Raw genomic sequence first — 19,593 nt, 5'->3', positions numbered from 1 at the left:
ATGTATTATTTAATTTAGTATAATCCTTCCAATTTTGAGTAATTTGTTGCATGGCGACCCCTGTCAATATTAATAATAACTTTTTATTATTTGCAGAAATCGGACTCTGAGTTCTCATTGCTGTACCAAATAATATAGTGTCATATGACAGTCCTACATGGTTTTCTAATAATTTATTAATTTGGGGCCAAATTAGTTTCCAAAAAGCATTTACGCAGGGACAAAAAAAAATTAAATGATCTAACGTCCCAACTTCTATTCTACAATGCCAGCATCTATTGGATCTAGTGCTATCTATCTTTTGTAAACGTGTAGGGGTCCATAAAACTCGATGTAACAAAAACATCCACGTTTGACTCATAGATGCTGACCTTGTAGACCTTAATCTCCAGGACCAAAATCGTGGCCATTGAGACGCAGAAATTGTCTGTCCAATCTCAATACTCCAAATAACCCTGAGTCCATTTTTCTTTTTTTTATTTAAAAATCCATATAACAATTTATACCATTTTGCGGCTTGGTGTCCCATAAAATCCGCCTGGAAACAGAGAACCTGCAAGCTATATTGAGTATTAAGATCTTTCCATTCAGGGAACCCTGCCTGAATAGCCTGCTTCAATAAAGAATTTAAAAAAAAAAAAGACTAATTATGCTGGGGAAGGCAAGGGGTTGAGTGGATTATAAAACAGAGGAAAATAAACCTCATTCAGATAGTTGCAAATGAAAGTTCAGGTTGCCAGATGTCAGCCCTGGTTCTGATTAAATACAAATGATCCAAAAAAATGTGAAGTCAATAAAATCAAAAAAGAATTCACCCCAAAAAGATTTTTACATTCTAATACAGACAGGAGAAATACCAAACACTCAAATACAGACACTGAGAGCCTTTCATATTCCAGTCCAAATAAGGATAGCCCCCTTCCCATCAACAGAATTGCCTCACACCTCCTGACTAAGCAATGAGAACTCCAGCTTAGGCAGCAACAAGCTGCTACAATCCATCCCAGGAAGTAAGGGGGCAATACTATAACACAGGTGCTTACATTTACTTGCCCACTACTGTACATGCATAAAAAAAGATTAGGTTCTTACTTCAATAATCTTCTTTCCTGTTGATATCTAGTGGTCCTGAATGCTAGGGTTTTGCATCTGAACCCGCAAGTTACTTGCAGAATGCTGTCAATCATCTTTTGAACTCTGCTTCCTTCCCAGGGAGCTGCTCCTGCCCCCTCAGTTTGTACAAAAGCAATCAAGTAACACTGACAGTATCTTTTCTTTTTGAAGGTAGGTTATATTATGGTTGCCCCTTTTTTTCCCTTTCCCTAACTCCCCTATACAAATTTTATTGTAATCTAACCTTATTGTTTTTTCCTTTAAGTGTTATGAATTTTGTTTTTACCTCCCCAATTTATATTCTATGTAAATCACTTAGATTTTAACTCTGGTTTTTTATTTGCGGTATATTAAATAAATTGAACCTGTACTTGGAAGGAGGGAAACGGAAAAATTCCAGACATGACAATTCAGTTCTGCTCTGTAACAAACATATCCGTTAACATTATAACATTCAAGTAACTGATCAAAACAGGTACAAAAACCTGTGTGCAACCAGCACTAATTTTAAATAGAACTCGTAGCTACATGCATGTCCTGCAATCAACCAGAGACATAAACCAGACTTTACGTTCTTGAGTGTTTTCCTTTTTTTTCCTTTTTAATATCTTCTCAGTTCATCTGACAGAGAATTCTGACAGGGTGGTAATTTGATATATCACCTATCGTAATACTAAGCGATTATACAAAATTTTTAAATCAGGGAATACACATCAGGACACGAAAAAATACGACCACATCACAGAGGCATACCATGACTCACACTGGCTCCCAATACGAAGAAAACTATATGACAACCTAATGGTCACCAGAGCAGCAAAACTAGACAGACAACTCACCAATCTGCTGTCTTCGATCACAGATTACCAAACCTTAAAAAAAGAAACAAAAACTCTACTCTTCAAAAAATACATAAAACCTATTTAACACGACCAGATCCATCCCAAGCTCCACCTACTATACTGTCTACTCCTTATCAAATCTAAAATGGTCAAATTACCCAACATGTATTACCTAATTTCACAACAATTCTTATGTAATCCGCCTATATATCTTGTAACTTCATGACAACTCTTATGTAATCCACCTTGAACCGCAAGGTAATGCGGAATAGAAATCACTAATGTAATGTAATGCAATGTATATAGAGTATCTGCCTGTGCACTAGTGTTCGGGAGGCACCGGTTCTGTAGCTTGAATATCCTGCCAGTGCTTAATGGTGGCTTGAATCTTGAGCACTTTGACCGGGCGACCTGTAGGACAGTCCACAACCAATTTGGCAGAGACTGGGCAAATTCTAACTTGTAGCCCGACCTAAGAAAGTCCAAGATCCACTTGTTGGACATAATGCGCATCTAGGCAGGAAGAAAGACTGAGAGCTAAAAGGAGCATCCTTCGACCTGGCATCATTGTGCCTCTTCAGCAGAGGATGCAGAACTGGAGGTGGAAGGCTGGGAATGCCTGTAGCCATCATACTGTCATCAATAACCCTATGAAAACATCTGTGACATGTTACTTGCATACAGGATTGTTGTGAGCCATGAAACTAAACGACCAGAACCCCAGGCTGAGTCTTAGGGCGATAGTCCATTTCAGAATCCATGAGGTCATCCAGACTGTTGCCAAACAATAACTGCACCTGAAAGGGCAGTCTAGTCCAAGTAGCCTTGGAAATGGAATCACCAGCACACTGTCTGAATCAAAGCATTCTGCAGAGATGGAGTATGCCGACACCTTTGCCAAACTCGCATTCGCAAAAGCATCTTGGATAGGAGGAGTTTGACAGTAATAGAATCACAGCATAACTGTCTACTAACCTAAAGGCCTGGAACGGTTAATTTTAAGCAGAGGTCCTTCCTACCTGCGTGTGGTGACTGGAGATCATTGCAGAGAGACCGTTGCTGGAGGCATGGTTGATCACTGGATGAGAATGAGGCCTTGGAAAAAAATACTGGAAGTACAATGGATTGATTGAGATGAAATTCTGAAACCACTTTAGGTAAGAATTTAGGATGAGTACGGAGGACCACCTTGTCATGATGGAAAACTATGAAAGGTGGATCAGCAACTAAAGCTTGCAGCTCATTGACTCTTCGAGCAGATGTGAAGGCAATAAGAAACACCACTTTCCAAGTGAGATACTTCAGATGAGTCGTATCCATTGGTTTAAAAGGAGGCTTCATCAATTGAGTAAGAACAACATTGAGATCCTAAACCACTGGAGGCGGTTTGAGAGGAGGTTTGACACTGAAAAGTCCTTTCATAAATCTGGAAACCACAGGATGAGCAGAGAAGGGTTCTCTTCGATAGGCTGATGGAAAGCAGCAATTGCACTAAGATGGACTCAAATGGATGTAGACTTGAGGTCAGAGGTAGATAAGTGCAGAAGATAATCCAAGACGGAAGACAAGGAGGTATGAGGAATGCACCACATACAAAATCTAGTCCATTTTGGGTGGTAGCATTGTCTAGTGGCAGGCTTTCTGGAAGCCTCTAAAATTTCTCGAACAGGTTGAGAAAACTGAAGAGGAGTTATGTTGAGAGTTACCAAGCTGTCAAGTGCAGAGACTGCAGGTTGAGATGAAGAAAAGATCCTTGACTCTGTGTAAACATTGAAGGAAAAAACTGGTAGAAGGTATGGCTCCCTGCTACTGAGCTGAAGTAGAAGGGAGAACCAGGGTTGCCTGGGCCACCGAGGACCTATTAGAATCATGGTGGCATGATTGTTCTTGAGCTTGACAAGAGTCTTGAGAATGAGAGGGAATGGAGGGAACAAATACAGGAACAGATTTGTCCATTCAAGAAGGAAAGCATCTGCCTCAAGGCGATGAGGAGAGTATATACTGGAGCAGAACTGAGGCAGTTTGTTGTTGTGGGGAGACGCGAAGAGATCTATCTGAGGAGTTCCCCAATGAGAAAAAATGTGATGAAGAGGCAAGGAATTGAATGTCCATTCGTGAGGTTGCAGAAGACGACTCAATTTGTCCGCCAGACAGTTTTTCTCTCCTTGAATGTAAACTGCTTTCAGGAAGGTGTTGTGATGGATCGCCCAGTCCCACACCCTTTGAGCTTCCTGACAAAGAGGGAGAGATCCTGCTCCTCCCTGCTTGTTGACATGGCGACTTGATTGTCTGTCTGAACAAGGACTACCTGGTCGTGAAGAAGATGCTAAAAAGCTCTGAGAGTATTGAAGATCGCTCTGAGTTCCAACAGACTGATGTGACAGCGACCATCCGTGGTAGACCAGCGGCCTTGAGTACGGAGACTGTCAAGATGAGCCTCCCCCCTCCAAGCTTAGGTCGAGGAATCTATCATGAGGACCTTTTGATGAGGTGGTGTCTGAAACAGTAAACCTCTGGAGAGATTGGAAGAGAGAATTCACCAGTGGAGAGACTGTCTCAAAGAAGGAATGACTGTAATGTGTCGAGAGAGTGGGTCGCAAGCCTGCGCCCAATGAGAGGCCAGGGTCCACTGAGGAATTCTGAGGTGAAGTCTGGCAAAAGGAGTCACGTGAACGGTCGAGGCCATATGACCGAGTAGTACCATCATGTGTCTCGCTGAGAGTGAAGAAAGGGAAGACACTTTGCAGAAAAGCTAAAGGAGAGCATCCAGACGCTGCTGAGGAAGGAATGCTCTGAGTTGGACAGTGTCCAGAACAGCTCCGATGAACTGTAGGTGCTGAGAGGGCTGAAGGTGAGATTTGAGAAAGTTGATTTTTAATCCCAAGCTTTGTAGGAACAACGTCGTCCATTGGGTTGCTACAATAACCCCCTGAGATGTTGGATCTTTGATGAGCCAGTCGTCCAGATAGGGGAACACTTGAAGACCATGGTTTTGCAGAGCTGCTGCCACCACCACTAGGCACTAGCACTCTGTACTGAAAATGCAGATTCCCCTCCCGAAATCTGAGGTACTGACGGGAGGCGGGATGAATGGGGATGCGAGTGTAAGCCTCCTTGAGATCAAGAGAACATAACCAATCATTCTGATCTAGAAGGGGATAAAGGGATGCCAGGGACAACATGCAAAATTTTTCTTTGACCAAAAATTTGTTGAGAGCCCTGAAATCCAGTATAGGCCGCAGATTGCCCGTCTTCTTCAGAACTAGGAAGTAACGGGAGTAAACCTTCTGCTCTGCTGTTCCAAGGGAACTTCCTCGATGGCACGGAGACAAAGCAGAGCTTAAGCTTCCTGAAGAAGAAGGGCGGTCTGGTATGGATTGGAAGGATACTCTCTTGGAGGAAGCTCTAGTGGAATCTGAGTGAAATGAAGAGAGTATCCTTCCCTGATTATTGACAGCACCCAGAGGTCGGATGTAATGGTCTCCCTTTGATAGTAAAAATGATGGAGATGACCTCCGATGGGAAGAGGACAAAAGCATAACGATGGAGGTTATGCTCTGTTTGAGACAGTAAAAAAGGCTGAGAAGCCTTTGGTGCAGCAGAAAGCTGAGTTTTCTGTTACTTCTGTTGTTGTTGTGGTTTCTTGGGAGGTGCTCGAGTGTAAGGAGCTGCCCTCAGAGGATAATGCCTCTGATAGGATGGAAGAGGTCGAGAAGGCTTGGAAGGAGCTGGCTTAGGCTTTGGTGTGACGATGGAAGCAAAAGTTTTCTCATGCTCAGACAACTTCTTGGTGGCAGCCTCTATAGATTCATCAAAGAGGTCATTGCCTTCACAAGGAATATTGGCCCTGGCTGGAGACCGTCTGGAGACGATCCTGAATGCTGGGATCCATATCAATAGTGCGAAGCCAGGCAAGGCGGCGCATTGCTACTGAGAAAGCAGTGACCCTCGAGAAGAGCTCAAAGGCATCATAAGATGACTGAAGAAGGTGCAACCTGAGTTGTGCCAATGTAGCAATGACTTGCTGGAACTCTAAAAGCCTGTGTTGACCAAGGTCTTTAGAAAAACCAGGAAGTATATCAATAAAATACTTGATGTAAATAATAAAGATAAAATTATAATTTAAAATCCTGGAGGCCATCATCGAATTTTAATAAAGACTTGTCCATGGTCCTGCACTCTCTGCCAGGAGGTACGGTAGCATAGACCCTGGAAGGATGACTCCTCTTTAAGGAAGATTCCACAAGAAGAGACTGATGAGATAGTTGGGAGTTCTCAAAGCCCTTGCAATGTACAGTTCTATACCTTGATTCCAACTTGCCTGGAACAGCAGGGATGGCATAAGGAGTCTCTAGGTTTCGTTTGAAAGTTTGAGAAAGAAGTCTGTGGGACTCCTTAGAGTACTTAGAACCACAGTCCAATTTAAGATCCAGGTCCTCAGCCATTTGACGGAGGAAGGAGGAAAATGACAATTGATCCGCAAGAGGATGGCCTCGAGAGGGACTCGATGGCCTCGAGGCGCCTTGAGTGGGACTGCTGGCCATTAAGAAAATTAATTTTGCAATACTGCTTGGACGAAGTGACCATCCCGCCTGGAATAAGATTCCAGACAGTAGTTGGATGTGAATGTATGAACTGAGGACCAAGTAGCAGCTTTACAGACTTCATCAATAGGAGTGGAACGAAGGAAAGCAACTGAAGCTGCCATAGCACGGACTTTGTGCGCTGTGACACGACTCTCCAGTTGTAGCCCAGTCCGAGCATAACAGAAGGCGATACAAGCTGCCAACCATGATACCAGTTGGCCCAACTTGTTAGGATCAAAAGAGACAAACAATTGAGAAGATGTTCTGTGAGGCTGAGTCCTGTGCAAGTAGTAAGCCAAGGCTCGTTTGCAGTCCAACGTGTGAAGAGCTGCTTCTCCCGGGTGAGTGAGGCTTTGGAAAAAAACACTGGAAGCACAATAGACTAATTGAGATGAAATTCAGTGACTACTTTAAGAAAAAACTTTGGATGTGCACGAAGTACTACTTTGTCATGGTGGAACACTGTGAAAGGTGGTCCACCACAAACGCTTGAAGCTCGCTCACTTGACCAGCATATGTAAGGGAGATGAGGAAGACCACTTTCGAAGTAGGATATTTAAGAAGAGCCGAAGACATTGGTTCAAAGGGAGGCTTCATGAGTTTAGCAAGAACTACATTAAGATACCAAACCACTGGAGGCGGTTTGACATTGAAATCTGTCTATGAGAGGATGAGCAGTGAGAGGTTGATAGCACTGAGATGAACTCTAATAGAAGTGGTCTTAAGACCCAAGTTGGATAAATATAGAAAGTAATCCAATACTGAAGGTTCAGAGGTGGAAGCAGCCTCATGATGATGATGAAGAGTACACACAAAGCACTTTTCGGGTTCAGCCACCTTGGCACTCCAACATTCTGGCTCTTGCTTATTTGTTGCAGCTTTATCATGACCATCATACCTTAGGGACCCTTGAAGAAGATGTTTTGATCGAAACATGGGCCTTGTCAGGTCCCTTGATTTGCAAAAAGGTGATATTATGCACAACAAAGACAGTCTAAATAAACATAGTCTGCATCTTGTATAGCTGTCTGCAGTTTCTCTTTTTTTTGGATGGTGAAGAGTACACCACAAGGAAAACCGTGTCCATTTCTTTTGGTAGCACTGTTGCATAGACAGTTTTATTGATGCTTCCAGGATAAGTCAGATAAGATTGGAAAGATGACGGTTGGCCGATGTCATCCCGAGAGGTATCAAGCTGTCAGGTACAATGACTGAAGATTGGAATGCAGAAAAGATCCTTGACTCTGTGTGAGAAGAGGATAAATTTGCAGGGGTACTGGATCCCTGACAGTGAGCTGAAGTAGAAAGGAGAACCAGTGTTGTTTGGGCCACCGAGAAGCTATGAGAATCATGATGGCTGACTCTTGTTTGAGCTTAACAAGAGTCTTGAGGATGAGAGGAACTGGTGGAAACGCATATAGGAACTTGTGTGTCCAATCCAGGAGGAAACAATCTGCTTCCAGATGATGAGTAGAGTACTGTCTGGAGCAAAACTGAGTCAGTTTGTGACTGAGAGGAGATGCAAACAGGTCTATCTGAGGCGTCTCCTAGACAGAGAATATATGATGCAAGATTGCTGAGTTGAGCATCCACTCATGTGGCTGGAGAAATCTGCTGAGCTTGTCAGCGAGTGAATTATTTTCTCCTTGAATGTAAATCGCTTTGAGAAATATGTTGCGAGTAATCACCCAGTGCCAAATCCATTGAGCTTCTTGGCAAAGAAGTAAAGAACCTGTTCCTCCTTGCTTGTTTATATAATATGCTGCCACCTGATTGTCCATACAAAACAGGAGGACATGATCAGCTACTGTGTACTGAAAAGTCCCGAGAGCATTGCATTTAGCTCTGAGCTCCAAGAGATTGCGGAATACAAGCCCACGGACAAAAATACATATCTATCCTATGAAAGCTGCCATCCTTCCAGGCTCAAACAAGCTCTACCGATAGGTCAATTCCTCAGGATAAGGCGCATTTGTTCCACGGATTACAAATATAAATTACAAGCCAAAAGCCTTATACAATGGTTTCGTGCAAGATCTTACTCAGGGCCATACAGCAGGTGTATCTCAGGGCTTTATAAGCCAATCCAACTTTGTTGTTGCAACCCCCCTATGGAGAAGCAAATTTGTGTTCTAACATATTCTGACAAGGCTTTGCAAGTTGCCCAAATCATACGCAAACATTAGTATGTTTTGTCTATGCATGAGGTGTTTAAAGAGAGTCCATGTATGGCATTTTCAAGACAAAAAACTTAGCCAATCAATTGACCTCTGTTAACCCGCAGAACAAAGGACATTGTGGACAAAATTGGAAAGATCCTAGAAGGAGCAGAGACGGAAGAGACTGCAGTAATGATCCACATCGGGACAAATGATGTCAGCAAGAGGGACTACAGCAGAAGTGCACTGATAGAACAGTTCAAGATTCTGGGAAGGAAGTTGAAAATGAGGACTCAGAGGATAGCGTTTTCAGAGATCCTACCAGTACCGAGGGCAGATGTGAAGAGGCAGACGGAACTACAATCAATAAATGCATGGATGAGATGGTGTGAGGAAGAGGGGTTCCACTTTGTGAGGAACTGGACAACGTTTTGGGGCAAGAGCAAGCTCTTCAGGAGAGATGGACTGCACCTGAGCACGGCGGGAGCTAGACTTCTGGCAAACAATGTCAGGAGAGGAATAGAACAGGCTTTAAACTAAGAAGAAGGGGAAAGCCGACAGTTGACCAAGTGTCGACGATTCGGGAAAAGATATCCTGTGAAGATACTACGTGGGAAAAATGCTGGGAAGAAACAATGGGCAAAACACAGGAGCGGATTGAGCCAGAGGAGGAGGATAAGAGGATTGTAGCACAGGAGAAGAAAATAAAGATCGAAGCACAGGGAAAGGAAACGAAGACAAAAAATTACCAGGACTTAAATTGCATATATACTAATGCAAGGAGCCTAAGGAACAAAAAGCAATGTTACTTACCGTAACAGTTGTTATCCAGGGACAGCAGGCAGCTATTCTCACTAGTGGGTGATGTCATCAGACAGAGCCCCGGTACGGACGTCTCACAAGCACGTGTTGCTTGTAGAAACTTAAAAGTTTCTAGATGCCCGCACCGCGCATGCGCCGGTGCCTTCCCGCCCGGAGGTCCGGGCGTGTCTCCTCAGTTCAGGTAGCTAGCCTGAGAAGCCAACCCAGGGGAGGTGGGTGGGACGTGAGAATAGCTGCCTGCTGTCCCTGGATAACAACTGTTACGGTAAGTAACATTGCTTTATCCCAGGACAAGCAGGCAGGTATTCTCACTAGTGGGTGACCTCCAAGCTAACCTCAGCGGGATGGAGGGGGAGTTGGCGACTTAAGAGAATAAATTTTTCAATACTGTTTGGCCAAACTGTCCATCCCGTCTGGAGAGAGTATCCAGACAATAATGTGAGGTGAATGTGTGAACCGAGGACCAGGTGGCAGCCTTACAAATTTCCTCGATTGGTGTTGATCTGAGGAATGCTACTGAGGCTGCCATTGCTCTGACCTTATGGGCTGTGACCTTACAAGGAAGTGATAATCCAGCCTGGGCATAGCAGAAAGAGATACAAGCCGCCATCCAATTAGAGATGGTGCGCTTTGATACGGGTCTTCCCAACTTATTAGGGTCGAAGGAGACAAAAAGTTGAGGAGTGGTTCTGTGTGGCTTGGTGCGATCCAGGTAGAAAGCCAACGCACGTTTACAGTCTAGAGTGTGAAGGGCCGATTCTCCGTGGTGAGAATGGGGCTTAGGGAAGAATACTGGAAGTACAATGGATTGGTTGAGATGAAATTCGGAGACCACCTTAGGCAGGAATTTCGGGTGAGTGCGGAGGACCACCTTGTCATGATGGAATACTGTGAATGGTGGATCCGCCATCAATGCCTGGAGTTCGCTGACTCTGCGAGCGGACGTAAGGGCTACCAGGAAAAGCACTTTCCAGGTGAGATACTTAAGAGGGGCCCTGTTGAGTGGTTCAAACGGGGGCTTCATGAGACGGAAAAGGACTACATTGAGGTCCCAAACTACTGGGGGTGGTTTGAGAGGAGGGTTAACATGGAAGAGTCCTTTCATAAATCTGGCGACCACCGGATGGGCCGAGAGGGGTTTCCCTTGTAGGGGCTGGTGGAACGCCGCAATAGCGCTCAGGTGGACTCGTATGGATGTAGACTTGAGCCCAGATTGAGATAGGTGTAGGAGATAGTCCAGCACGGAGGATAAGGAAGCTCGCTGAGGTTCCTTTGATTTAGAAACACACCATGAGGAGAATCTAGTCCATTTCTGGGAGTAGCATTGTCGAGTGGCGGGCTTCCTGGAAGCTTCCAAGACCTCCCTCACTTCTTGTGAGAATTGGTGAGGGGTTACGTTGAGAGGAACCAAGCTGTCAGGTGGAGAGACTGCAGGTTGGGATGAAGCAGTGATCCTTGATGTTGAGTAAGTAGTGAAGGAAACACTGGAAGTGGTACTGGTTCCCTGCTGCTGAGTTGAAGTAGGAGGGAGAACCAGGGTTGTCTGGGCCACCGAGGAGCTATTAGAATCATGGTGGCCTGTTCGAGTTTCAGCTTGACCAGAGTCTTCTGGATCAGCGGGAATGGTGGGAACGCATATAGAAATCGTTTCCCCCAGTTCAGTAGAAAAGCATCTGCCTCGAGGCGATGAGGAGTGTAGATCCTGGAGCAAAACTGAGGCAGTTTGGAGTTGTGGGGAGCCGCAAAGAGGTCTATCTGAGGCGTCCCCCACTGTGTGAAGATTTGGTGAAGGGGGCTGGAATGGAGAGTCCATTCGTGCGGTTGTAGTAGACGACTTAGTTTGTCTGCTAAGACGTTGTTCTCCCCCTGAATGTAGACTGCTCTGAGGAAGGCGTTGTGGCGCACCGCCCAGTCCCAGACTCGTAGAGCTTCCTGGCAAAGGAGGGCCGAGCCCGTGCCTCCTTGCTTGTTGATATAATACATGGCGGCCTGATTGTCTGTGCGAATGAGGATCACCATGTCGTGAAGTAGGTGTTGGAAAGCTTGGAGCGCATTGAAGATGGCTCTGAGCTCCAGTAGATTGATTTGGTGTAGTCTTTCCGCACTGGTCCAGAATCCTTGGGTGCGGAGACCATCCAGGTGGGCCCCCCATGCATAATTCGACGAATCGGTTGTGAGAACTTTCTGATGGGGGGGAGAGTGCATCAGCAAACCTCTGGATAGATTCGACGAGGTCATCCACCAAAGTAGAGACTGCCGAAGAGCAGGTGTGACTAAGATGTGTTTGGATAGTGGATCGGACGTCTGATTCCACTGTGATGCCAGGGTCCACTGGGGGATCCTGAGATGGAGTCTGGCAAAGGGTGTCACATGTACTGTGGAGGCCATATGGCCCAGGAGCACCATCATTTGTCTCGCCGGTAGGGTTTGGCGAGTAGACACCAACTGGCAGAGATGAAGAAGAGACTCCATGCGTTGCAGAGGCAGGAATGCTCGGAGTCGGGTGGTGTCCAGGACCGCTCCGATGAAGGGGAGGGACTGGGTGGGTTGTAGATGAGACTTGGAAAAGTTGATCTCGAAGCCCAAATTCTGGAGGAAGTAGGTTGTAGCCAAGGCCGCCGAAGTGACCTCTAGGGCTGACGGGGCCTTGATGAGCCAGTCGTCGAGGTATGGGAACACCTGTAGACCCCTGTCCCGGAGTGCCGCGGCCACTACCACCAGGCACTTTGTGAAGACTCTGGGGGACGAAGATAGGCCGAATGGTAGCACTCGATATTGTAGGTGCAGATTTCCCACCCGAAATCTGAGGAACTTTCGGGAGGCCGGGTGAATGGGGATGTGAGTGTAGGCCTCCTTGAGATCCAGGGAGCATAACCAGTCGTTCTGCTCGAGGAGGGGGTATAGAGAAGCCAAAGTCAACATGCGAAACTTCTCTTTGACCAGAAACTTGTTGAGGGCCCGAAGGTCTAAAATGGGTCGCAGGTCGCCCGTTTTCTTCGGGACGAGGAAGTACCGGGAGTAAAACCCTCGGTTCAATTGGTCTGAAGGGACCGGCTCGACAGCCCGAAGCTGAAGTAAGGTTTGGACTTCCTGAAGAAGAAGGGCGGTCTGCGTCGAGCTTGAAGGATACTCTCTTGGAGGATGGTCCGGGGGGACCCGATGGAATTGAAGGGAGTATCCTTCTCTTATGATGGTAAGGACCCATAGGTCCGTGGTTATGGCTTCCCATCGATGGTAAAAAAGATGGAGGCGGCCCCCTATGGGAGAGGCTGAGTGCAGAACGGTGTCGGTTATGCTCCCGGGAGGGGAGTCAAAAGGGCTGGGGAGCCTTAGGTGCAGCCGGTGGCTGAGGTTTTTGTTGAGACTTCTGGGGAGGTTGTCTCTTCGCAGGTTGTCTCGCAGCAGGCGTTTGTCTGGGCATGTAACGCCGCTGGTAAATCAGGGGTGGCCTGGAAGGTCGAGACTGTTGAGGTTTGGGTTTGGGCCGCAGGATGGATTGAAAAGATTTTTCATGATCCGACAGCTTCTTGGTAACAGTTTCGATAGACTCATCGAACAGGTCAGCTCCAGCACATGGTACGTTGGCGAGTCTGTCCTGGAGGTTGGGATCCATATCGATTGTACGGAGCCATGCCAGGCGACGCATGGCTACCGCGCTTGCGGCAGCACGTGCCGAGAGTTCGAATGCATCGAAGGAGGATTGCATCAGCTGGAGGCGTAATTGGGAGAGGGAGGCTACCACTTCCTCGAACTCGAATCGAGCTTGGTTGTCTATGAACGGAGTGAACTTGCGGAGCACCGGCAAGAAGAACTCCAGATAGGAAGAGAAAAAGAAATTGTAGTTCAGCACCCGTGACGCCATCATGGAGTTTTGATAGAATTTTCTACCAAATTTGTCCATCGTTCTCCCCTCTCGGCCCGGCGGTACAGAGGCATAGACCTGGGAGGGATGAGAGCGTTTAAGAGAGGACTCGACCAGTAGGGATTGGTGGGAGAGTTGAGGGCCCTCAAACCCTTTATGGTGCACGATGCGGTATCGAGCATCGAGTTTGCTGGGGATCGCCGGTATGGAGTACGGTGTTTCGAAACACTGCATGAAGGTCTGATCCAGCAATTTATGCAGGGGGAGCCGAAGCGACTCCGTTGGAGGGTTAGGTAAATGCATGGTGTCCAGATACTCTTTGGAGTATCGGGAGCCCGTGTCAAGGGTCACATCCAGATCATCCGCCATTTGTCGGAGGAATGATGAGAAGGACAATTGATCCGCCAGCGTCGGCCTGTGGGACGGGCTGGAGGAGGCGGAGGCCTCCAGGTCCATGGACATCGGGGAGTGGCAAGGAGAATCGGGCACCGGTGTCTCCTCGTACTCCGGGCCCCCCGGAGGGGACACCTCTGATGAGGAGTATCCCCTACGTTGCAGTTTTTTCTGCGGTGACACCTCCGAATGGCGTGAAGAGTGCCAGGATGAGTGTCTTGATCGGTGCCCGTCTCGGTGGCGGGACGGGGATCGGGATCGTCTGTGCATCGCATGGTCTCCCGAGGCCCCCAAGTGGTGGATAGGGCTGGAAGCGGTGGATCGCAACTGGGGTTGCGATGCGGATTCTTGCGATGCTACCCAAGTCTGGTAAGGAGTACGGAAGAACTCTTCCTGACTATGCCCAGGGCTTTGAGTATCGATCGGAGGTCTGGTCCCATGTTGGCGCGGAGGCGTAATGGGTTCTAATGGCGGCATATCGGTAAGCGAGGCTTGCCGCGTGGGCATCGCCGCCCTCCCCCGTTCGTCCTCGTCGGTTTTCGAGGTCGAACGGCGTGGAGGAGGGGGAGGGGGCGGACCGCCCCTTTGGACCGGTACCGGGAGGTCACCCTGTATGGCAGCGATGAGCCCGGGTCCGATGGTCTGCATGAGCTCAACGAATTGAGCTTCCAGCACGGACCGTAGCGAAGCCGATAAGGAGGGATCCGCACCGAAAGGGGGTCCTCCTGCACGGTCATCGCGCTCCTTCGAGGCCGAGTGCTTCTGCTTAGTAGCTTTCGGCACTTTGATGACCACTGGTGGCACTGTGGAAGGAAGAGGTACCTGAACCGAGGAGACCGGGGCAGGCACCGACGTCGAGCTCGTGGATGGTGTCGGGATGAACGATGCCGGTTTCACCACACTCGATGCAGGAGGGGTCGATACCGGTTTCGCCCGAACCGGGGAGGTATCAGATGAAGTGGAGGCTGAGGGATCCTTAGCTGCGTCCATCTTGAACATCGATTCCCACAATAGGCAACGCCGCTTGAATGAGCGTGCCGTAAGGGTAGAGCAAGGCCTGCACGATTTCGGAATGTGGTCAGGGCCCAAACACTGCAAACAGCGCCGGTGAGGGTCCGTGAGTGAAATCGCGCGTTGGCACTTGCTGCACTTTTTAAACCCGGTGATTGGCCGGGACATAGGCCGGAAAATCTCCGCCGCGAGGTCGAAGCCAGTGGGCCTGAGCCACGTGGCCGGCCCGTTCGACCCGCCGGAGGAAATAATCTTCTTTTTTTTTTTTTTTTTTTTTACTGAAAAAGAAAAGTACTGTTAACTGTAATTAAAAGAAAGCGAAAACGCGGGCAAGGAAGGCAAATTTAACTGAATTCAGCTAGCGCATGATGAAGTTGAACTTCTCAGCTCCGCGGAAAGAAAAGAACTGAGGAGACACGCCCGGACCTCCGGGCGGGAAGGCACCGGCGCATGCGCGGTGCGGGCATCTAGAAACTTTTAAGTTTCTACAAGCAACACGTGCTTGTGAGACGTCCGTACCGGGGCTCTGTCTGATGACATCACCCACTAGTGAGAATACCTGCCTGCTTGTCCTGGGATAATGGGGAAACTAGAAGTCATGGCCAAAACTGAGAACCTAGACATCATTGGGGTCTCCGAAACATGGTGGAATGAAGAAAACAAATGGGACATAGCACTGCCGGGGTACAAACTCTATTGTGAGGACAGGTCAGGGCAGAAAGGAGGAGGAATAGCCCTATACATGAAAGAAAGCATACACTCGACCAGAGTGGACACAGCAGCGACGACCAACAAATTGGAATCGCTATGGGTTAAAATACCAAGAAGGAAGAGGCTCGAGATAAAGATGGGCCTATACTATTGTCTACCTGGGCAAAACGAAACTACTCATGAAGAAATGGAAGCTGAGATGAAACGGGAATGCAAAAACGGTAACACGATCATTATGGGAGACTTCAACTATCCCTGGTTAGACTGGAGTCTTGGAAACTCAAAATGCGCTAGGGAGACCGGATTCCTGGAGGTTATACAGGACTGCTTCATGGATCAGCTTGTCAGAGAACCAACAAGAGGAAATGCCATTCTGGATCTAATCCTTAATGGGCTAAGAGGACCTGCAAAGGAAGTGGAAGTAGTGGGACCGTTGGGAAACAGCAATCATAACATGATCAAGTTCAAAGTTGAAGTAGGAATACCGAAGAGAAAGAGAACCACAGCGACAACTTTTAACTTCAAGAAAATAAACTATTAAGCAATGAGGGTAATGGTAAGGAAGAAACTTAGGAACAGCACAAAGAAATGGCAGACTGTAGAGCAAGCCTGGTCTCTATTCATGGACACGGTGAGCGAGGCGCAAAATCGGTATATCCCCAGATTCAGAAAAGGGTGCAAAAAGTGCCGAACAAAAGACCCGGCGTGGATAACTAAATAAGTGAAGAAAGTGATAGGTGATAAGAAGAATTCATTCAAGAAATGGAAAAAGGGCAAAACCAAGGAGAACTGGAAAGAACACAGAAAGTATCAAAAAGAATGTCATTTCGAGGTTAGAAAAGCCAAAAGAGAATATGAAGAAAGGCTAGCCAGGGAAGCACGAAATTTCAAACCGTTCTTCAGATATGTTAAAGGGAAGCAGCCAGCTAGGGAGGAGGTGGGACCGCTGGATGACGGAGATAGGAAGGGGGTGGTGAAGGAGGAGAAAGAAGTGGCGGAAAGACTTTTCATCAGTATTTACAAAATTAGACCCATCCAACATACCGGAACCTGAACAAATCTTCAAAGGAGACCAAGCAGAAAAATTAACATCCATGGAAGTAAGCCTTGAGGATGTACACAGGCAGATAGAAAAATTAAAAACTGACAAATCGCCAGGCCCAGAGAAGGAGGAGGTACTGAAAACATTGGTACAAGCAATACATCAAGAAAACAAATCCAATCCAATCCAGTATCTCCTGCAATGGGCTCACGGGAGCGGATGCAAGACTACTGGTTCAGCATATAATCCCTATTGCACTGGACATGCCAACATTCTGCTTAGAAGCTATTCCATAAATATTCCCTTAAATTACATTTCTTATGGGGCTGGGGGGTACACCAAAGAAGCAGGGGTGGGGCTTAAACATACTATGTAACTTACAGATTATTCTATAGTTGACATACATGCTCGTACCTAAGGGGTAAAGTAGATGGGACTTGATATATATCATTTTTTATGTGTGGTTTACACAATCAAAGCAGTTTACATATTTTAGGCACGTACTTATTTTGTACCTGGGGCAATGAAGTGTTAAGTGACTTGTCCAGAGTCACAAGGAGCTGAACTGGGAATCAAACTCACAACCTCAGGGTGCTGAGGCAGCTGCTCTAACCACTAGGCCACTCCTCCACCTATGCACATGTATATGCTGTTACACTAGGATTCTATAAAGGAAAACAAGTGTCTACTTTCCTATATAGAATATGTTCCTACCACTTGCTCTCCAGGCACTTAACTGTAGGTACACTATTATAGAATTATCCTTTACGAGACTTCTGTGCCCTTGCCCTGACAATGAGAGTTTTATCACAGCCCAGCCCAAGCAGTGAAAATTGCTCCCTCACCTTCAGCATCACAATCTCCTCTGGCTTCAGTTCTTTTAGAATAGTCTGGGGTATGTCTGAAGGGTTTGATAGTATCGTCACCTTGAAGGTAAAGAAAAGAAAAGAAAATCAAATCATGGCCATGTTAGAGACCCAGAAAGGGAGCCTAGCTTAGAGAGAAAGTATAATTTTTCACTGCCTATCTGAAATTACAAGACACATGGGCTGATTGTCAAAAGGTGCCCACACAGATGCAAAGCCTGCATCAATGCTCATTAGAACAGTAGATTTGAAAATGTATTTTCCTCCTCTGATTAAAACAAGCCCATAGGTCTGCTTACTCTTTACCTAGCTAAAATACACTTGTTGTCGTTCCATCTGTGTACATTTAGTCAAATAAGAGCTGCACAATTTTCAAAGGGTCAATTTACCCCAGTAACTTAGCCAGAAAATGACTTCTGAGAATTGTCCTCGAGAGGAGAAGATCCAAACCACAAAGCCTCTCAGGACCCAGGCCTAGGCCATGTAGAAGGATTGAAGTCATTAGAATGCACACAACCAATGCAGGCTTAGAAAAACTTAGGTGTACACTGGTGCGAGCTGGGCTCTTGTACCTTGTAGCCGTCTTTGTCTGTGATCCTGCGTGACGCCTGTCGCAGGGCTGCAGCTGTGCTGGCTTCCTCCACATAGAACAGAGCTCGGTTGTGGTCATGGTGAAACTGAGGGAGAAAAGCATAAGAAATTAACGAATCACATTACCCATCTAACACTTACTGAAACAAAGACCTAAAAAATGATGTGCAGCAGGGCTAGAATTAAAGCAGGGCAACTGGGACACTGTCCAATGTGCTATATTTCAGACACAGTGTGGCGAGCAGAGTAAAGCCATCACATTTTTTTAAGTTTGCCTTGAGCCCATAATACCTTATTCTGGTCCAATACACTGAACATTACATATACAAAGTAAGAAAAGCCAGTGCCAATATAGCAGAAATGTGTATGCATCTGTCTTTTGTCTATAGCGATGCTTAGAATTTGTGTACATGCAAGTCAGCTGTTGACTTTTCAGACTGCAGTCCTGGCTCACCTCTACAGGTGTGAAGGGAACAGTGCAAACACTCTGTATGGCACTCAATAACCAATTCTTCTCATATTTTTTTCCATGGGGAATCTAAAAGACAAATGAAATAAACATGGTAACTACAACAAGAACAGAAAGCAAAGCATCATTTTCATAAGGAAAGATTAGTTTCCTACCTCGGTAATCTTCCTTCTAGTAGAAAGACACTTTATTCCTGAACCTTTGGGTAGTCAACTCATTCTCACAAGAATTCTTGTAGGGAGACTCACATTTGCATTCTTTTGCTCCACCATCAGTCCTTCTGGGCTGTCCTCCATTTCCTCAGTTCGTACCAAAGCAGATGGTCAGCCCTGAAGAGGAAATAGAATAGGGAAGGGTATAGGGATGCTCCCCAAGAAACATATATCTTAATGATATGAGCAGAACAGGCAACATGTGAATCAAAAACTTAACTATTTGCAACACATAAAGTGAAAGCAAACAACCTGAATGCAACCTGTATTAAGAGTGTCGGAGATTCTACAGATAATCCCACTAGATTCTTCAATGTGGCAGTTGCATCCTCTATCCTTGTTAAAACTGGATAAAAGGAAAGAAACAAGAGGTCTGGATTCCCCGGCACATTTGAGGCAGTAAGCAGGCAAATGAACATCTGACAGGGCAGGCTTCAGGAATAAAGTGTCTGTGTACTAGAAAGAAGATTACCAAGGTAAGAACCTAAACTTTCCTTCTAGTGCGACAGACACTTTATTTCTGAACCTTCGGGATTTATCAAAGCAGACCCTAGGGAGGGGGGCGTGGCTTGAGCGCACACGAGGACAGTTGGATAGAGAGTGAGCTCCTCAAGTAAGACCGTGAAAGTGATCAAAAGTCAAATAAAATTTATTTTTTTTTTTCGGTTCAAAGTGATTGCGGTTGGTGAAGGGAGGGCTATGGCGTCTGGGAAACAAAATAAGTGTGATTCGGCATTCGCGTCAACAAGTAGTGTGAAGAGGGCAAAGCCGGAGCCTGAGACACCGTTAAAAGCAACGGCTAAAACTGGTGAAGTGGATATTGGAAAAAAACCTAAAAGCTATTAAAGAAACTGTGATGGACACAGCAAAAAAGGTTAATGCTATTACAGAAGAAATGTCTGAAATTAATAAAA

The 19,593-nt window shown here is 46.3% G+C and overlaps 1 protein-coding gene across 1 annotated transcript in view; it reads right to left on the bottom strand.

The window, feature by feature from the left end:
- The window catches only part of NXF1 (nuclear RNA export factor 1), a 198,781-nt gene that overhangs the window by 140,723 nt on the left and 38,465 nt on the right, over positions 1-19,593 (bottom strand). The window contains exons 3-5 of the mRNA XM_033954850.1: positions 18,453-18,536; positions 17,980-18,084; positions 17,387-17,467 (exon numbers count right to left, since the gene is read on the bottom strand). Of these exons, the coding sequence (XP_033810741.1) occupies positions 17,387-17,467; positions 17,980-18,084; positions 18,453-18,536 (270 nt within the window). The remainder of the gene's footprint in view (positions 1-17,386; positions 17,468-17,979; positions 18,085-18,452; positions 18,537-19,593) is intronic.

The sequence above is a fragment of the Geotrypetes seraphini genome, chromosome 8 (assembly GCF_902459505.1).
Source record: "Geotrypetes seraphini chromosome 8, aGeoSer1.1, whole genome shotgun sequence".
NCBI lineage: Eukaryota > Metazoa > Chordata > Amphibia > Gymnophiona > Dermophiidae > Geotrypetes > Geotrypetes seraphini.
The sequence above is the reverse complement of the archived record's forward strand: the minus strand, read 5'-3'. Positions and strand labels throughout refer to the sequence as shown.